Source organism: Sander lucioperca, chromosome 1 (assembly GCF_008315115.2).
Source record: "Sander lucioperca isolate FBNREF2018 chromosome 1, SLUC_FBN_1.2, whole genome shotgun sequence".
Classification (NCBI taxonomy): Eukaryota; Metazoa; Chordata; class Actinopteri; order Perciformes; family Percidae; genus Sander; species Sander lucioperca.
In genome coordinates this window covers 30,949,313-30,969,674 of record NC_050173.1, presented here as the reverse complement: position 1 = coordinate 30,969,674, position 20,362 = coordinate 30,949,313, and the positions used below count along the sequence as shown (strand labels likewise).

The 20,362-nt window shown below is 41.6% G+C and overlaps 1 protein-coding gene across 4 annotated transcripts; it reads right to left on the bottom strand.

Annotated features, from left to right (window-relative positions):
- Positions 1-1,216: 1,216 nt before the first annotated feature.
- Positions 1,217-12,636, bottom strand: LOC116052527 (zinc finger protein ubi-d4-like). Of its 4 annotated transcripts, none has more exons than XM_036002203.1 (11): positions 12,517-12,636; positions 10,798-10,958; positions 8,604-8,711; positions 8,183-8,379; positions 7,497-7,589; positions 7,334-7,418; positions 6,763-6,897; positions 6,052-6,183; positions 5,455-5,567; positions 3,887-3,968; positions 1,217-3,012 (listed from the first exon to the last, which is right to left on the bottom strand). In XM_036002203.1, exons 1-11 carry the CDS (start codon positions 12,546-12,548, stop codon positions 2,927-2,929), a joined length of 1,224 nt encoding a protein of 407 aa, XP_035858096.1. In that variant the 5' UTR covers positions 12,549-12,636; the 3' UTR covers positions 1,217-2,926. The 4 variants fall into 4 exon arrangements, with proteins under 4 accessions (XP_035858096.1, XP_035858098.1, XP_035858099.1 ...); XM_036002205.1 differs by having other exon boundaries at positions 8,183-8,376; XM_036002206.1 differs by lacking the exon at positions 12,517-12,636 and adding an exon at positions 12,417-12,435.
- Positions 12,637-20,362: the final 7,726 nt, after the last annotated feature.

Genomic DNA, 20,362 nt, shown 5'->3' with positions numbered 1-20,362 from the left:
GTAGGTTGTTGTTTTTTATTTTATTTCATAATGATCATTATGTGAGAAAATAATTGTTATTAATGTGTTTGAATTTCTGTCATTAATAAATATTTCATTTTCTTTTTTGTAATGGTAAAAAGAGCCAGAGAAATCCCCACAGACTCCCTGCAATGATGCTAACTGGCATGTCATTGAACACAATGTTGCTCACCTTCTTCACTGGGACAGGGAGGGGCACAGTTAGGGGGAGACTGGGGTGCTGCTGACTCATCTGTTGTTAAGTCTGCTAAAAGGGGCAGGGACAATGATTTAATATGAATATCTTGCTAAACGTTTCCCTGCACTGATTAAATGGTGATTAAATGTAGGCTAACACTAGTCTGTAGCTAGCTAGCTTATTTCACTATGGACATTAAGCCAACACGTTAATACCACTCACAGACTAGGTACCCACCTTTCTTGGTGAAAAACTGGGTTACAGTTTGACAGTTTGACACCCAAGACAAAACTCTTTTCAGATGCCTTCTGCTAATGCTTCTCTGAAGCATTATTACTTATTGTAGTAGATCAATGATTTTTACTATTCTTTTCTTTATTTTATGCTTTTATCTTTTACTGTTTGTATGCCTTAATGTTCTCATGCTTTTATTTCTTACTGTTTTTATGATCATGTACTGACCCTTGCTTTTGTTTTGTGTGAAGCACATTGTATTGCCACGGGCATGAAATGTGCTATATAAATACACTTGCCTTGCCTTCTGACTATTTATGACATACTATACTAAGACTTTTTACAACTTTTTTGATATATTATTCTATGACTTTTTTTACTTTGACTTTCTTATGACATACTATACTATGACTTTTTATAATTTTTTTGACATACCATACTATAACTTTTTTATCACGTGTCCTGACTAACATGTTTTGTTTACATAGCAATGTACTGTAGTTCAGCGTCACATGGAGCTGTTACCTGCAGCACTTTGGTACCAGTGACAGCTCCACTGCCTTCAGCAGGCTTTAGAAAGGCAGCTGTCAAAGTTCTGAAGCCTATTTTATGGCTTGGTTTGGGATTGCCACTCTACCATCTACTTTCCGTTTTACAATTTTACAGCTATGACTAGCACATTTATTTCCTTTGTGCATTTTTGTCACTTTTCTAGTGTGAACAGACTAGATACTTAAGACCTGCTAAAAGAGTTGAGTTAAAGCAATTACAAAGGACACGTAATTCAAAGTGATTTTTATTGTCAGGCTAAATCGGTTTTGATACCAAAGCAATGTAAAAATAAAAATAGTACAACAAAGTACATAATTTTACAAATACTCATAATGGAGGTCTGACATATCAGAATAATCAAATAAATTCAAACATGTCACAGTCATAACAAAAATAGAAAAAGTCAATACAGTACATAGAATGCATTAGGAGCTATATACTTGAAGTGTTTGCTATACCATAGACTTTACAAAATTCTACTAGAAAAACTCCCAGTACCAATGGAATATCAGGTAATATAAAATGTAAAAAAAAACAAAAAAACAATACAAAACAAAAAAACTTGTGGTGTGAGAGTGTCTGCATTTAGACAGGTGCAATCTGCATGCAAATCTGCCTCTGTGTGACAAATGATAAAAGCAGCTACAGTTTGTAAATGATTCTGTGTGTCATCGGTTTGACAGCAGCAGTTTAAAAATAACGTGTTTCTAAAAAGCTAGCACAAACGTCTTTGAGGAGAATACTAGTTACTAGTTCCATGTATTGGTCAGTTTCCCCTGATAAGAACAGCATTATCTGACTTATCAAAAGTCTGTTTTTTCAGAATAAGAGAATGTTAGCTCTGTCTAATGGAGAATTAATATTGAAGAAAGGCATTATACTAAATGTTTTGTCTCATGAGTCCCACTTATGGTACGTGTCCACATAGGCATCACCCCGCTTCCCAACATTGGACGCTCAATGAGCTTGCCACTGGCAGTTATCAGTTTCTCCTTACTGACCACTGTGCCAGTGGACACATACCTTTACAGTATATGCTCTGTTGTATAGTGTTTGATAAAACTGATCAAACCAGTAACAGTAACATCAGAGATGAAAAGTTGGTTTTGGTGCAATCCTAAAGTAGCAAGGTCAAAGCTTTTGTGCTAACAGCTTAATGAGTCAAAGACAGGTTTTTGTTGTCCTTCTGATTTTAAATGAAACAAAGATGGTAGACATAATTATGATAAGCTCCATGGTCGTGGTCCGTCATTGTTGTGTGTATTTCATGATGGTGGGCCTTGGCACTGACTAGCTCCCCTCAGGGAAACCTCTTCAAAAGATTAACGCTTCGATGGATCAGACAAAAGTACACAGACAAATGCCACTACAAAAGTCCACTAGTAACCAGAACAATAACAATAGTAATAATAATAATAATATTCCTCGACCATATACATGGTGATTTTTTTTCTCCTTTTTCCCACATTCAGGGAGTAAAAATAGATAATTTGGCAGAAAGAAAAACTGTGTTGTCTCAACAGTCCAAACTGTGTCTTTGAGTGTGAAAGGGTGCAGATAATTAGCTGTGATGCTAATCCGTTCGCTCATGGGAGCTCCCACGGAGAGAGCAGTTACTATGGTTACTGCATGCTCTCTGTCTCTGTATCTAGTGTGTGTAACAGTCTGGGAGAGAGAGTGTGTGTCTATACTGTATATACGCACAATATGTAGGTGTTGGCAAGCCTCGGGGGCTTTGCAGGCAGGTTGGTAGTGATAGATTGATCCCCATGTTGACTGATCCCCCCACTGACGCTGTAGATATTAAGACTTCTAAAGCTGATCTGCAATCTGGCCCTGCTACATCTGGACAGAGCCTGGAGCTCCGGACTGAGAGGAGGTCTGACGTTTTCATCAGGGGCGGGTCCCGTTACTGATGGGGCGGGACTTGTTGATATGATGTCACTCAGGGGCGGAGCTCTGGTTCTGCTGGTATATGGAGGCTTTATCCTTCAGCAGAGCCAGGCACAGGTGGCAGCTCCAGCTCCCTGTACAACACATAGAAACAGTGAGGCCGGGCTCAAGAACCACAGCTAGTCAAGCATCACTGGGAGGACATATTTGTTTGTTTAGTCTCCATTTAGACAAGAATATGCATTCTTCATTTACATATCTGTACATCACAGCACACAACACAGTACCTAATTTAGGGAAGATAACTGGACTGTCTAATCATTAAAATCTCATTATCTCCTTAACCAAGATGTCTCTCTATACCTTTAAAACAAGGACACACAATGATGTCACATTTGTGTTGTCAAAACATATGATTACATTACACTTTGTGAAACTCTAAATGTAAAAAAAAAAATTGTCAGTTCACTGATTAGTTGATAGGCATTAATCACTATTTATATAAAAATATAAGACTATATTTTCACGCGAGCCCCCTGGCATGGAGTTTAATTACAGGAGTGCTTGGAGTGGAAGGTAGATACTAGCTTAATAAACACGCTATTGTTTTGAAAAGTACAAAGTAGAGACAATATAAATCTGTGAGTCGGGCAGGCAAAGGTGCTCCACTTCTGAGGCCCTCCTATGGCGCATGGTGAAGGATGGAACAAAACCGGAAGGCTGCACAGACATGCCCAGTGGAAAATGGGGGTAACTTTGTTTGTCTTCTGTTATGTGCTGAGCAGGTAGTGTACAGTGGGTTTTTAGAGCTTTTTCCTCAAAAACAGCTATGGAAGCGGTGAGAGTGAACCAAAACAGTAAAGTTGCAGCCAGACAGCTAAACAATGAGCTGAAACTTACTATAAGGTGCCTCTGACCCAGTACAAAGTGATGATATCCAGAATGAATAACAACATGCACGCAGTCTTTCGAGTCTGTTAACTTCTGCAGTGTCCAGTGTCAGCTTACCCTCTGGTGGTTCAGTCATGGGGGGACTTAGACAGTACATGTGATAGCCTCGGTCACAGTCATCACAGAACAGCAGCTGGTCCTATAAAAACACAACATCATGTTCAGTCTACTGATTCAACAAAAACAATCAGCAAACTGTCGACAACTAAATAAGTAAACAAGGAAAAAAAGAGATAAAAAAAGTATGTCTACAACATTTAGAACATGCTACGGCTGCATTAAACTACAGTATAGGGCATTACAGAGAGCAGAAAGGGGACTGAACTGTGGTTTAATAATGTAAATGTTGAATATGGAGCCAGTGTGATGTGATGTGATATGTATATATATATATATATATATATATATATATATACACAGTGAGGAAAATAAGTATTTGAACACCCTGCTATTTTGCAAGTTCTCCCACTTAGAAATCATGGAGGGGTCTGAAATTAACATCGTAGGTGCATGTCCACTGTGAGAGACATAATCTAAAAAAAAAAAAACGGACTGGGGCTCCATGCAAGATCTCACCTCGTGGGGTCTCAATGATCCTAAGAAAGGTGCGAAATCAGCCCAGAACTACACGGGAGGAGCTGGTCAATGACCTGAAAAGAGCTGGGACCACCGTTTCCAAGGTTACTGTTGGTAATACACTAAGACGTCATGGTTTGAAATCATGCATGGCACGGAAGGTTCCCCTGCTTAAACCAGCACATGTCAAGGCCCGTCTTAAGTTTGCCAATGACCATTTGGATGATCCAGAGGAGTCATGGGAGAAAGTCATGTGGTCAGATGAGACCAAAATAGAACTTTTTGGTCATAATTCCACTAACCGTGTTTGGAGGAAGAAGAATGATGAGTACCATCCCAAGAACACCATCCCTACTGTGAAGCATGGGGGTGGTAGCATCATGCTTTGGGGGTGTTTTTCTGCACATGGGACAGGGTGACTGAATTTGGGGAACAACCTCCTTCCCTCAGTTAGAGCATTGAAGATGGGTCGAGGCTGGGTCTTCCAACATGACAATGACCCGAAGCACACAGCCAGGATAACCAAGGAGTGGCTCTGTAAGAAGCATATCAAGGTTCTGGCGTGGCCTAGCCAGTCTCCAGACCTAAACCCAATAGAGAATCTTTGGAGGGAGCTCAAACTCCGTGTTTCTCAGCGACAGCCCAGAAACCTGACTGATCTAGAGAAGATCTGTGTGGAGGAGTGGGCCAAAATCCCTCCTGCAGTGTGTGCAAACCTGGTGAAAAACTACAGGAAACGTTTGACCTCTGTAATTGCGAACAAAGGCTACTGTACCAAATATTAACATTGATTTTCTCAGGTGTTCAAATACTTATTTGCAGCTGTATCATACAAATAAATAGTTAAAAAATCAAACATTGTGATTTCTGGATTTATTTTTTTTAGATTATGTCTCTCACAGTGGACATGCACCTACGATGACAATTTCAGACCCCTCCATGATTTCTAAGTGGGAGAACTTGCAAAATAGCAGGGTGTTCAAATACTTATTTTCCTCACTGTATATATATATAGCGTACAGTCAGTAACAATGTATAAAAGGGCTCACGTCATTCTCTGAGGTGCCGCAAACGTTGCAGCACTTGCACTCGATGCACTGCCAGCGGTAGGTCTTCACTGCAGCCATCATCACTGGTGTGAACTGCAGGCATGTTGGATGGCCTGCAGGAAGGAGAGGACGTGTTAGAAATGTTGATTTCAAGTAAGATAAAAAGAAATTGTGCCATGTGATAACAGAAAGCTCGACAGGCATAGCAACAGTAACTAAGGGCCTTTTCATAAAGTGCGAACCAAGGTCCGGACCAAGGTTCATGTTTTTGTTACATTGTATACATTTGATCAGGTTAGTTTTGGTTTCACACTGCAATTATGCAAGCGCGCTAAATAACTATACATGGCATAACTACGTCCCGTTGTCGTCCCATACGTGAGCTGCGTCGCCCGATACTTGTAATTGATTGGTTTGTAGACGCGCTTCACTGTCCTCTCGCATTCTCTCTCTGGTTTCACACCTGTAATTTTGGTTCGGATTAAACTAAAAAGTCTGAAAGTCCAGACCAAACGAGGTAGCTGTGAAAGCCCCCTAAGGGGCATCAGCCTTAGTGAAGAGTTAATTAGTAATGAATGAGACACGACAAGTTCATACCTGAGCGTCCACAGTCTGAGCAGGACACCAGCTCTTCTGATTGGCCAGTCTTCTGGTTTAAAGTGGAGTCTCCAAGGCAGAAGTCACAGTAATCGTTGGGCAGTGCCAGCCCATTGGGACCCTTCTTAGTTGCTGAGCAGGAGAATGAGTGAAGAAACCATTCAGTGCACATTAAACTGTCACTTTAAACTGAGTTATCAAGGAGGATAAATTAAATAACATTATCTTCTTCCAGATGAATATATTGCCATTTGTCTAACTGTAGTAAAATACAGTTTAAATCAAATACTTGAAGTATTTAAACTTTGAAGCACAGTTTTACAAACATGTTCATGCCACATCAGACAAATGCCACCTTTTTTTCTCACTAACTGGCTGATTATGCATCTACTGTAACTCATGATCCATACTAATGAATGAGTGACAACTGACAAAAACGCACTTGGTGAATGGATTTGCTAACACGGTGTCACGTGCACAAAAGAAAACAACAGCAATGCAATGGATATGTTGGGGGGGGAAAGATGGATGATATGCTTAAAAAATGCCATAAATCCCAACTGTGCAAGCATGTTTCAGTCAGGAACATTGAGTCTAATCCCAAAATTGGGATTCAAAGTCATGAAAATCAAAAAATGAAAGGAGCAAAAATGAATGAGAGAGAGACCCCTCCCCCCTCTGTCTCTCTCTCAGCATTAGAGAGTGACTCACTCTTCTGCTCCTCAGGCTGGCGAGGAGTGGGTGGTGCCTCGATCTCCTCGCGGTCCTCGCCCTCCTCCTCCGCCAGGTGAGAGTGTGTATAGTGGTAGCTCAGGCCAGGACGGTTCTTGTAGCGCTTCCCACAGACTGACACACACAAACGGTCATACAAAAGTGTTAAAGTGATGGCGGCTAATTCTAACGGTCCAAAAAGGCCGAGGGTGGAACCACAAAAATACGCCGTTCATCACCCCACAACCAGCTTTATTTTTCACATGGTTAATATTTGGCTGACGCGCTAGTAGCAAACTCATACAGCGGAGGTGAGCATTTGGCCAGCAGGAAGTTACAGAACACAAACGAAGCGGCATTTCAGAAAAAAACAAAGAAAGAAAGAAAGAAACGCATTCGGAAGGGCAACTTTTCAAATTTCTAAGCTATCAAACTTAGTTCCAGATGGGGTCTTTCAGATCACATCATGCATGGCAGAAGGCTTGGTTTTGTCTTTTAGGGGGGGGAAAGCAAAAGCCTCTCTTGCTGACATGCATGACACACGGACGTTGCAAAGGAAGCTTCTACTCACTGTCGCAGGCGTAAGGTTTGTCCCTCTCCTCCAGCGCTGCAGCTGCAGCCTCCTGTTTTTTCTTGCCATTCTTGTCACTGCGACCCTATAGAACCCATTTAACAGTTGACACATACACTTCTGAAGGATCAATCCCACAGGGAACTGACGACGTGGTACTCACCTTGGACTTGCTCTTGCCTCGTCTCTTGGGGGTCTCGTCCTCAAAGTCGTCATCATCCAGGTCGTCCAAGTAGTCGTCGTGGTCAAGGACTCGCTGCAGTGAGAGGTTCTGGATTAGGTCTCACTGTATTGAATGTATGAACTCTTCCTTACTTTACTTACATTTAGAGTTTGATGATTGAGAAAAAAAAATGCCTCAAAGTTGTTTGACTGTTTTCTTCATTTTTGTCATTCAGTTTAACATTTAAAACATGTTAACTATGTTTAACAAAAACATGTAGGAGAAGCAGACAGTTTCTCATAAGGTAAGACATAAGAAATTTGCCCTGCCTTAGAAACCACAGCCTACGAAATAAGGTAAGATCAAGTTGAAAGCTAAAATAATTTTAAGGATTTATTACGAAATTAAATGAAAACATTAGGCATCTAATATCAGACAATTGTAATACAATCTAAATCTATTCCTGTTCTTTGTCCTGTGCTCTAGTATATATCATCGCACAAAAAAAGACCCGTGTCCTTAAATGAAATACTTTTTAAGAGTGACTGAAAGGTTGTTTTGACCTGTCGAGAGCAACTGCTCAAAGGGATTTGCCTTTAAATGCTTTTTCGCATGTCATTAGTTGTACTGCGAGACTCTAGATGTCAGTTGCATTGGAAGAGTGTTCAGCCAGCTTTGAGCCACACCTTGCGGACACGCCCAGAGGACGTGTGAGTGGCCGCTGAGGTGGCAGGAGGCTCCACAGTTACTGAGTCATCTTCAGGGCTGCGGAGGTCCGACACTCCGCTCCTCCTGTCGAGGGGCTCCCCTTTCAGCAGGGCCTCCAGACTGCTGCCATCCACAGCCCCCAAAGCATCACGCTTCAGACCCAGCTCCAAATCTGCTATACACACCAAGCAAATTGGTAACACATGCATTGACATGACATGAACACAGAAACAGACAGACACACAAACATACCAAAATTAATTAACAGAACAGGGCATCCTCCTCCTGCAACCGTTAAATATAAAGATATTGAGTAATCTACAAAATCTACACATTTTACTGGTAAGGTTGATGAATGAACCCTACTTGACTGTTTTTGTGATGGGAGACAAGTGATACCTGCTTTGAGAGGGGGGAAGGCCAAGCGGGGGTCCTCAGGGGGGTGGGAACGGCGTTTCTTCCTCCAGCGACGGGCTGGGTAGGTGTACAGCTGCCCTGGAGCTACACCTGATGAGACACAGAACAGAACGTATAGAAGAACCAGCAGGTGGAGTAGGTTTTGGTGTGCTCTGTTGCACCAAATAAATGGTCCATTTGTGTTTTGAAAGGTGTATATATATATATATATATATATATATATATATATATATATATATTTTTTTTTAATATATATATAACTTTATTTTAGCCGTTTTCAATATACAGAAATGAGCATACATACATACACAAACAAACTCGAGACACAGTCCCACATTGGTGCCCTCCCTATACACCCTCCCATAGAACAAAGAGTGCAAAAAATAAATAAATAAGTAAATAAATAAAATAAAACAAGATCCAATTCTACAGAGGTATATCAATGGGCTAGTCAGACAGTTGACTAAAGAGAGCGCTTAGATAACATGAGCTGTTAGAGATTCAACTCCTTCACATATTCGATGAAGGGAGTCCACACTCTATTGAATGTGTCACAAGAACCTTTCAGTATATGTCTAATCTTTTCTAGCTGAAGTAAAGATAGCACTTCCTGGATCTAAATCTATAAATGCCCACCCATCTCCTGAAGGGTGGGCATTTATTAGATTTCCAATTATGAAAGGTGTATTTTTTGTACAGATGGCATGCTACACAGTACAAATTAAAATAAAAATCACATAAAACAAGAACTTCTATAACTAATTTTCTAAGTTTTTCATTAGTTTGCAGAGTATTTGTACAGGGTTCGTACACCTTTTCCGAGGTGAAATTCAAGCACTTTTCAAGCACTTTATCCAAAATGTAAGCACTTTTCAAACCTTGAAAGGATTTCAAGCACCGTACGAACCCTGTTGTAAAATGCCTTTATTTGATTTTATTATCAGGATACCACATGAACTGAAAGGGTTTTTCCTGCACAGAGAAAGTATTGGCACCCCCCAAAGAGGCCAAAAGAAAATCACCAGCGCCAAAATGGCTGATTTTCAGCAGTCAGCCTCCCTCTCATCCACAGCTGCTATATCTTACATATGCAGCTGGCGCTGCTAGACCAGCTAAGCTGCATTGTTTTGACTGGACCTGAATGCTCCACTGTGAAGACAGCGCTAATGGGATCTCAGTTTTACCGTGCAGTCAGGCTTTACAGGACTCTCACAGTGACTATGCTGCCCTGGGAAACTGGAGCCACTGCTGTCTGTGCACTTGGCGGGCTGCGCTTCCGTCTGATGCCATCAGTATTAAATTGAAACACTTTCATAACCGGTTAAAAACGTTTCATAGTCGCGTTAAATAGTAGTTAAATTCTGTGTTTTGATAGAGTTGGTTTTAACACCTGATGCGAAACGTACAAGAGTACGCATGAAAGGTGTAACCACAGTTGCAACCGCTTAATCAGCATTGTCCTGACTCCCTGAACAAGCTGCAGAGGAGACGTCGTCCCGCTCTGTCTCTCTGCCGCGCCCCGTTCACATAACAGCATCAGTTAAACTGTATTTCACACTATGAAGGTTCAACTTTGCAATTAATCTGCGGTTCACATGCATGCATTACACTACTACTGTATATTGAACATCATTGACAATTTATTTATAAGCAGAATGTATTTCAAAATAGAAAACATTACCTTATTATTTTGTTTTCATAACATGATTGAATTACTGTACAAATTAGCTACAACAGTAATAGCAGTTACCTTGTGTAAGTCACTTCTACATTTTTTAACTTAAGAGCAAAACGTGCTCTTTGGGAAAAAAGGTACCGTCAAGCCCTGTTCACATTAATTAAACGAACTGGACTTTGGGGTCAAGAGTAGTCAGATCCGGGCCCAGTTCCCGGATGCGAAAGCCCCCTTACTGAATTATATTCCATTATATTTTTATATTTTGATTTATTACCTGCCACAAGAATTTCGTGTTTTCCTTGACATAAACAAAGACGTTTTCCCCATAAATTCAATAATGTATCAGAATGCAGGAAATAAAGTCATCATGCTCAAACCTTCCTGCGGGAGGACCCCCAGACCCCACACTTAACAATGCCCCCCCAAAGGCCCATTCTAAGGCAGGAAAACCCTGAACTAATGATAATATTGAATTATCATTCAGCACTTATTATATACCTGCACTCCGGTGTCTCTTCTCCATCCAGATGTAACAGTTAGACTGGGCTACACCAGTCTGAGAGTCCAAGAAAGGCATGAGGATGCTGCGCTCAGCACATAAGCGAGCGTTGTAACTATGACACTGCTCCATAGCATCTCTATAGTACTGCTCTCCCAGCCTGAAATGTGAAAGTTGGACACAGACAGGTCAAATAACAAAGATCAGGATAGCATGTTCATAATCACTGATGGGTGAACGTTGCAAATTAAGCTTTAAAAATAATAAACACTGTAAAACAAACACTGTTAAGCTATTAATGTATGCAAGTGGTATCTGAATCTGTAACTGTATATGCATTATTACACTTATGCAAATTAATCCACTCTCTATTTCCATATTTTTTACTCTTAAAATGTCCTTGTTGTGTTGAAGTTGTTGGCAACATTTAAAGTTTATTCTTGACCTGTGAATAGTAGTTCTAACTAGTGCCACTATCCACTTACTGGCCTTGTCTGGTGCTTTCAATACTTTTAGGTACTGACTTATTTGCCTATATGATCAAGTATTGAAAAATGCCTCCTTGTCATTCAATACCAAATTTCAATACATAAGGATTAAATTCCATTAGCGTTAGTGAGCCAATAAGCATGAAACATGCTTCTACCAAGATGAATGCTCGTGATTGGCTGTCTACATGTAGTAGGAAAAACTCTGCATTATGCAGAGACAGGGCTCACGTGTGTGTTGTTGTATTTTGAAAGGCTCTAATACAGTGAGCGTCACATAGGTGTAAAGAATATAAAAAATTAGATAAAGATTTGTACTGTTATGTGTAAATACTTTTTGTGAAAATGGATTTTATAAAATTGGTATTGAAAAAAGTATTGTTCTGGAACCGGAATCGAAGTCACAGTATCGAAAATATGATCACACATAAATTGGCTTTTTTTTTTTAGAACTGCACTATAAAAAGGAGCAGTGCAACCACTTACTGTGCAACCTACTGCTTACTTTGCTTGCATATTGCACTGTAATTCATAATTCTCTCCTTCACTCTTTCGTATTTCTTAAACTAATCACAATTATAATACGCAGCCGTTTTCGGTGCAACCAAAACGAATAATCACTATGGTGCACGAGTGAGTGCCCTTCCTCACAAATAACGTTACAGTATTTATTCTCAGCTTCATTGTTCCAGCAGCCTGCTCACAGACTGTTGCTCTGACTGCACTATCTCTGCATTTATTAAGAGCACCCACATAACCAAGCCTGAATTCATTACAATGCCTAACTTCACAACATGAACAGTAACGATGGAGGGACCTTAGAACAAAAGGTTGATTGTTAGCAAGCCTCTCCTCACAACAAAGCACCCGCCAAGTTGACAGGTTACTAACACTATTAACTCTCTCCTTCATCTGCAGGCGGCTGACTAATAACAGTTTGGATACACTGTGTGTAACACCACCTTAAACACACCCATGAGTAGCTAAGTTAGTTATACGTAGTGGGTAAAATACAGCTCCACAATGGGCTCGCCTCATTTATATTTGCCCACAGCTAACAAGCTAACATTAGCTCAGTGGATAACGTTATTCTCTTGGGACAAATATTGTATTGAAGATGCGATGTTTACCGTTTTCAGCACTCTATAGTAACATGATGATTAATCAATTATACATTTAGCTTTGTATGGCTGCTCGTTTTACTGTTACAATAAATAAAGGTAAACTTACACTTTCACAACACTGTCGACGGCCGCCGCCATGTTTGCTTATTGCGGTTGTGTGAAGTACCACTGCGCCTGCGCATAGACGTTTGTGACCGTTACTGCCTCACAGGGTGAAAAACATGAAGTGCACTTCAAACAGCCACTGCATGATTCTGTTGGATCAATGCAGCAGACACTAAAGCACTTTTTTTATTACAGATTATTTTGATGGGACGAACAATATTTAACAACCTCAACTTTCCCCCCACATCTTTCACCTCCCCGATAACCCAACAATCCCATTCAAACGTTTCTATTGTCAAGGCTGGATTACCAACTGCCCCAAAACCCCCAGTTTATTGTTTTGGTTATTTAGGCCTAATTACTTGCAAATGTATGCACCACTACAGTACAGCTTTAATTGATATGTGTCGGGTACTGTTGGAGTTCACTGACCAGATGAAGGAGCTGGTTATTGCTGGAACCAAATGTATCCCCCTTCTCCCATCATTCGCCCCCAGCATCCACCTGCCCCCGTTTTGACACAATCACCAAAGACAAAACGCCAGGCGCCTTTTCCCCCTCAAGAAAAGAATGGTGGATCCGCTAAGTAACAAGAAGCACTCAACACAAATTTAGCAAATTTAGCATCATTCCTCGTCAGCCATAGCCTGTCCCAAAAAATGAGGCAGATAATCATTTTAACACACTAATAGTTGCCTTAATAAACGTCTTTGGCAGGAAAATCTTTTTTAATCAATGATTTTATTATTAAGCACAATCTTGATTTTATGTTTTTAACTGAAACTTGGTTAAACCATAATAACAGTGCTGCTGCTCTTATCGAGTCAGCTCCTCCTAACTTCAGTTTTATGAGTGAGAATAGACGAGTAAATAAGAAAGGAGGTGAAGTCGCAATTTTGTTTTAATGACTCATTCCAATGTACACAAATGAAATTAATGTCAATTTTGCTTCTTTTCTTAAAGGTCCCATGGCATGAAAATTTCACTTTATGAGTTTTTTTAACATTAATATGAGTTCCCCCAGCCTGCCTATGGTCCCCCAGTGGCTAGAAATGGCGATAGGTGTAAACCAAGCCCTGGGTATCCTGCTCTGCCTTTGAGAAAATGAAAGCTCAGATGGGGTGATCTGGAATCTCCTCCTTATGGGGTCATAAGGAGGAAAGTTACCTCCCCTTTCTCTGCTTTGCCCGCCCAGAGAATTTGGCCCGCCCATGAGAAAGAGAGAGACATCATGGCTTGAAAACAAGCAAAGTGGCAGTTGGTCAAGACCATAGACTGTATATAAGAATGGACCAACAGATCCCGTTGCTCTGGACGGAGACCAGTGAAGGCTATTAGAAGCACTTTTCTGTGAGCGCTGAGCGTTACTGCGCAGCCTCCAACTGAGAGAGACAACATAAATGTGACGTGAGCAACCTGTCTGAAAGTTGTAAGTCTTCTGGTAGCTGTGCCAAGAGAAATCTCAATCATTCAGAATATTGCAGAGACAGAGAGCGTAGGTATATGTAAGGAGATAACATGGACACAGGCTAATTATTGCTAACTAAAATGCTAGTTAACATTAGTAATTACACTTAAACAGCTAATGTAAGTCTAAACTGCCTGCGAGCTTCTCCTGTACTATACGGTAATTCCTCTACTATGTGACAGTAAGTCCCGTGGTTATGACACAATCGTTAGCCTATTTTTACAAAAACGTCTGCTACGGAGCCATAACATGAGGTACAAGGTAATGGAGCCTTTTATACATTGTCGTGTTTCTTTAGAAATAAACAATGGACAAATAGAGTCTTTAAACACTTCAGATGTAAAGTTATTCGCTGTCAAAGTGATACCAAAATGAATGGCAGTCAATGGAATGCTAACGGCGGGTGAGTGCTTGTTAGCATCAAAATGGAGCCATAGGAGGTACGCGTTGTGAGGAGAAGCTTACCCCCTTGGTCAAGGCCACACCATCCTCCACCTTGCCCCCCTCCCTCTCCTCCTCAATAGCATTTAAAGCTACAGACACAGAAATGGCACATCCTAAGGAAAGCTCATTGTGGGACGGGCTCTAGTGGCTGTAATTCTGCACCAAGGCTGAATTTTGGGAAAGAGACTTCAGATACAGTATTAGGGGACCACTAAGGCCTATATAAAAGCATCCAAAAAGCAGCATGTCATAGGACCTTTATGCTGAGGTCCTTCTCTCTATCTATATTTCTTTATATCTACAGGCCACCTAAATACTATGCAACCTTCTTTGATGACTTTACTCAACTGCTGTCTATAATATGTATTAACTTTGACTGTGTAATTATTGCTGGTGATTTTAACATTCATGTTGACAGCCTCCAGGACAGAGGGACTAAAGAACTGTGTTATGTTTTTGATAACTATGGACTAACTCAGCATGCAATTTACCTCCTTCTTCCCTGACAAAATTCAGAAAATTAGACAAGCAGTCAGTGCCTCCACATCAAGTACAGGATATGTGTTGTCACAGTCTCTATTATTTATACAATACAACATTATACAACATCTGAACCTGCTGCCTTGGTATTCTGCCAACAAGCTTTTCGAAAAATGTTTCAAATTGTTTGGCTTCAGATCATCTACAGATCTTCTTTCAGGTATCTTCCCACAGGCCCTGAAAACTTCAGTCATCAAGCCACACTTAAAAAAGAACAATCTAGACATGACACTAATGAGCAATAATAGGCCAGTCCATCCATCCATCCATCCATCTTCTTCCGCTTATCCGGTAACGGGTCGCGGGGGTAGCAGCTCCAGCAAGGGACCCCAAACTTCCCTTTCCCGAGCCACATTAACCAGCTCCGACTGGGGGATCCCGAGGCGTTCCCAGGCCAGGTTGGAGATATAATCCCTCCACCTAGTCCTGGGTCTTCCCCGAGGCCTCCTCCCAGCTGGACGTGCCTGGAACACCTCCCTAGGGAGGCGCCCAGGGGGCATCCTTACCAGATGCCCGAACCACCTCAACTGGCTCCTTTCGACGCGAAGGAGCAGCGGCTCTACTCCAAGCTCCTCACGGATGACTGAGCTTCTCACCCTATCTCTAAGGGAGAAGCCAGCCACCCTCCTGAGGAAACCCATTTCGGCCGCTTGTACCCTGGATCTCGTTCTTTCGGTCATGACCCAGCCTTCATGACCATAGGTGAGGGTAGGAACGAAAACTGACCGGTAGATTGAGAGCTTTGCCTTCTGGCTCAGCTCTCTTTTCGTCACAACGGTGCGATAAATTGAGTGTAATACCGCACCCGCTGCGCCGATTCTCCGACCAATCTCCCACTCCATTGTCCCCTCACTCGCGAACAATACCCCAAGGTACTTGAACTCCTTCACTTGGGGTAAAGACTCATTCCCTACCTGGAGAAGGCACTCCATCGGTTTCCTGCTGAGAACCATGGCCTCAGATTTAGAGGTGCTGATCCTCATCCCAGCCGCTTCACACTCGGCTGCGAACCGATCCAGTGAGTGCTGAAGGTCACAGGCCGACGATGCCATCAGGACCACATCATCCGCAAAAAGCAGCGATGAGATCCCCAGCTCACCAAACTGCAACCCCTCTCCACCCCGACTACGCCTCAATATCCTGTCCATAAATACTACAAACAGGATTGGTGACAAAGCGCAGCCCTGGCGGAGGCCAACTCTCACCTGAAACGAGTCCGACTTACTGCCGAGAACCCGGACACAGCTCTCGCTTTGGTCGTACAGAGATTGGATGGCCCTGAGAAGGGACCCCCTCACCCCATACTCCCGCAGCACCTCCAACAGTATCTCACGGCTCTTGTTAAAGTCTTTAATGACATCCACTTAAACACAGACAGTGGCAAAATGTCAGTCTTAGTATTACTTGATCTCAGTGCTGCATTTGACATGGTCGACTACAACATATTACTAGACAGATTGGAAAACTGGGTTGGACTTTCTGGCAGAGTACTAAACTGGTTGAATCGAAAGAAAGAATAGGGACTACTTTGTGTCTATAGGTAATTACGCATCTGAGCGGACATATATGATATGCGGAGTTCCCCAAGGCTCCATTCTAGTCTGTTTAACATTTACATGCTTCCACTGGCTCAGATTATGGAAAACAACTAAATACGTTACCATAGTTATGCGGACAACACATTAATATACATAACCTTATCGCCAGGGGACTATAGTCCAATCCAAAACTGAGTAAGTGCATTAAACAAATCAACAATTGGATGTGCCAGAACTTTCATAAATTAAATGAAGAAAAAAGTGAGGGGTTGTTTTTGGAGCCAAAGATAAACTATTAAAAGCTCAGCTTCAATCGACAATGTTAAAAACAACAGACAAAGCCAGAAATCTTGATGTAGTCATGGACTCAGACCTGAATTTCAATAGCCACATTAAGACAATTACAAAGTCAACCTATATCACCTTAAGAATATATCAAGGGTTAAAGGACTTAGGCTATGTGTCAACAGGATTTGGAAAAACTTGTACAGGTCTCCTTGTGAAATCAATCAGACAGCTGCAGCTGATTCAGAACACTGCTGCTTGAGTCCTCACTAAGCCCCGAAGTCTTTACACTGGCTTTCTGTCCCTCAAAGAATTGATTTCAAAATACTTCTGTTGGTTAATAAAGCACTGAACGGTTTAGGGCCAAAATACATTTCTGTTCTGCTGCTACATTATGAACCACCCAGACCTCTCAGGTTGTCTGGGACAGGTCTGCTTTCTGTCCCCAGAGTCAGAACTAAACAGGGAGAAGCAGCGTTCAGCTTTATGCTCCACATATCTGGAACAAACTACCAGAAAACTGCAGGTCCACTGCAACTCTCAGTTCTTTTCAATCAAGGCTGAAGACCTTTCTTTTTGATGCTGCCTTTCTTGAAATAATTGTTCATTTCTTATACTGCACTGTAACTTTTATTCTCGTTTTTGTATTTTTAACAGTTTTTAACTGCTCTTTAAAGGTGCAATATTAATACTGACAGCTAGTGCTTAAAATAATTACTGCAGTACAAATTCAAAATACTGGAGAGAGTCGTCTCCCCCGCCCCCTCCTCCCCAGACTCGAAGTTCACGGAGGTTGCCAGGCTGACCATGCAGATTCACCGAGCTGTGCAAACGCTTCTGTCGCGCCGCACTCCACTTTATTCCTATGGGTGACGTCAAGCGACTTTAACGCGCCCGCAAAGCATCCCGGGAAGGCGGCGCTGCATTTGAAAAAATGTTGTGCGTCAAAAAGCTGGCTGATGCCCATCTTTATGCAAATGTATCCGTTGAACGTGACGCAACTATCCAATGAAAGCACAAGGTTGTAGGTCCTTTGTTGTACTACAACGGTGCCTGTGAAACTTTGGTTCCGCTTACAAGACAATTTATTGTTTTAACGATCTCTTCCATGACCACCTAGTAGTCCATAAAACAAACGAAACTAGGATTTGGAGAAAGATATTGACTGTTGGTGTTTCTGGTGAGGATTTGAGATTGCATTGAGTAATTTAAATAAAACAAGATTTCAAAATGGCTTGCTTTGTTTGTATAGGCTATTAATATTTTCTTATACTGTTAAATACATTCCTAAAATGGTTGTACATTTGTGAGAAACACTTAACACAAGTTAAAACGAACTGACTATGAGCTGCAAACTGACATTTTAAATAAAATGCCCACACATGTCTGAACGAGGGGAGGCATCGCGACACCACGCTACAGTCGTGTTGCGAAAATGGATCCCCACTATGAGACCGCAGCATCCACAACAATGTTGCTAGACGCTTGTCTCACATAGCCAGACATTACTTCACAGCACAGCGGAGTAGCTAACATTAGATGCTGGCTATATTGACAGTCATAAAAGCCCATGCTCACGCGGAGCTCTATAGCCAACTGACAGGCACACTTTTTCGGCTTAGAATTACGGTAGGAACCGCTAAAAACACAACGACCTCACTGTCCTCTCCACCCGATGGACAGACACACTTCCTCGGCTTAGAATTACAGTAGGAACCGCTAGAACACAACAACCTCGTCGTCCTCTCCACCCGACGGACAGACACACTTCCTCGGCTTAGAATTACAGTAGGAACCGCTAGAACACAACAACCTCATCGTCCTCTCCACCCGATGGACAGACACACTTCCTCGGCTTAGAATTACAGTAGGAACCGCTAGAACACAACAACCTCGTCGTCCTCTCCACCCGACGGACAGACACACTTCCTCGGCTTAGAATTATGGTAGGAACCGCTTAAAAAACACAACAACCTCACTGTCCTCTCCATCCAATGGACAGACACACTTCCTAGGCTTAGAATTACGGTAGGAACTGCTAAAAACACAACAACCTCGCTGTCCTCTCCACCCGACAGACAGACACACTTCCTCGGCTTAGAATTACAGTGAGAACCGCTAAAAATAACACTACCTTGCCATCCTCTCCACCCAACTGAACACACTTTATTGGCTTAGAATCACGGCAACAATCGCTAAACACACAGCAAACTCACGGTCCTCTCTTTCCGATTTACAGCCCCCCTCTCTTGGCTTAAAATAACTCACTGTTGTTGGCTCCGGCCGCTGAACACGCTACACGTTGTAAACAGCTGCGGCCCACTTGCCTGGTCCTCCGGTACCATTAGCAGTTAGCAGGGTTAGCATGGCGGCATTAGCCAGGATCAGTCAGGATCACTTTACTGGCTGTGTTCGTTTGTTTGCTGTTTTCATGGCTGTACTAACATACAGCTGTAGCGCGCTGGGTTTACGTTTTTACAGGTATATCTGGCAACCCGGCCTGGCTGTCAAACTGGGCAGTTGATAACAACACACAGGCAAAAACACAAACAGAAATTCCGTCACGGAACGGAAATTTCAAAAGGAGAAAATACTGGCTTTAGCATTGTTGTCAGAAAAGATAGTATTTCAACTTAGCATGTTTCCTTAATATCTGATGACGCATTGGGGTCATTTTTGGATTTATTACAGTAAATATATTACATATTGGACCTTTAATGTTTTATGTAAAGCACTTTGAATTGCCTTCTTGCTGAAATGTGCTATACAAATAAAGCTGCCTTGCCTTGCCTTACAACATCAACTGTGTCCTGCATTATTGCGTAATATTATACACCCCATCAAAATGACTAACCAAATCCTCCAGCCACGGATAAATTAGCTCGACACTGATGCCATTTCAAGTAATGTTAGGCTGGACAATAGAGTTTCTGTACAGTTTTGTCTTTCACCCAGACATAATCATGAGTCTTTGCTAACTGGATAGACATACCACTATCGACGTGGGCTGTCAACTTTGCTTCCAATTTCCACAACTGGAAAAATATGGCAGCTACAACTGGTGTCAAAACTATCCTCAAAAGTTCTGCAGTTGCATGATTGTTTCATTAAATATCAACATTGCCTAATTGTTAATGTCTGTAGTTTTGAAGAGGTCAAAATATGTACTGACCTGATTGGTCCAGTATGTTTCAGACAGGGTTGAATTAACTCTCGAGTGGATGTTTTTTAAAACTTAGCCTAAATCTTATGGCAAAAACTGAGCTTGCGAGATGTTCATTTGGCCAACATTCACATAATGCAAAGTTCAAAATACATAGTCTACCTATTTGAAATTTCACAAGAAGCCAGATGACGGGATATTTCCAGTTCACTAAAAAGTTCACAAAAAAATGAGACTGACTGGGATATTTTGACAATGCAGTCAGGATGTCTGCAGGTCCTTAAAAGATGCTAAATGTCTTAAATCCAAATTAGACCTTCAGCCATTAATTGATTTTATACGTTTAAATCATATTTATTTTTAACAAAACCTTTATATTTGTTTTTTAAAGTGGAAAATCGTGGCAGCA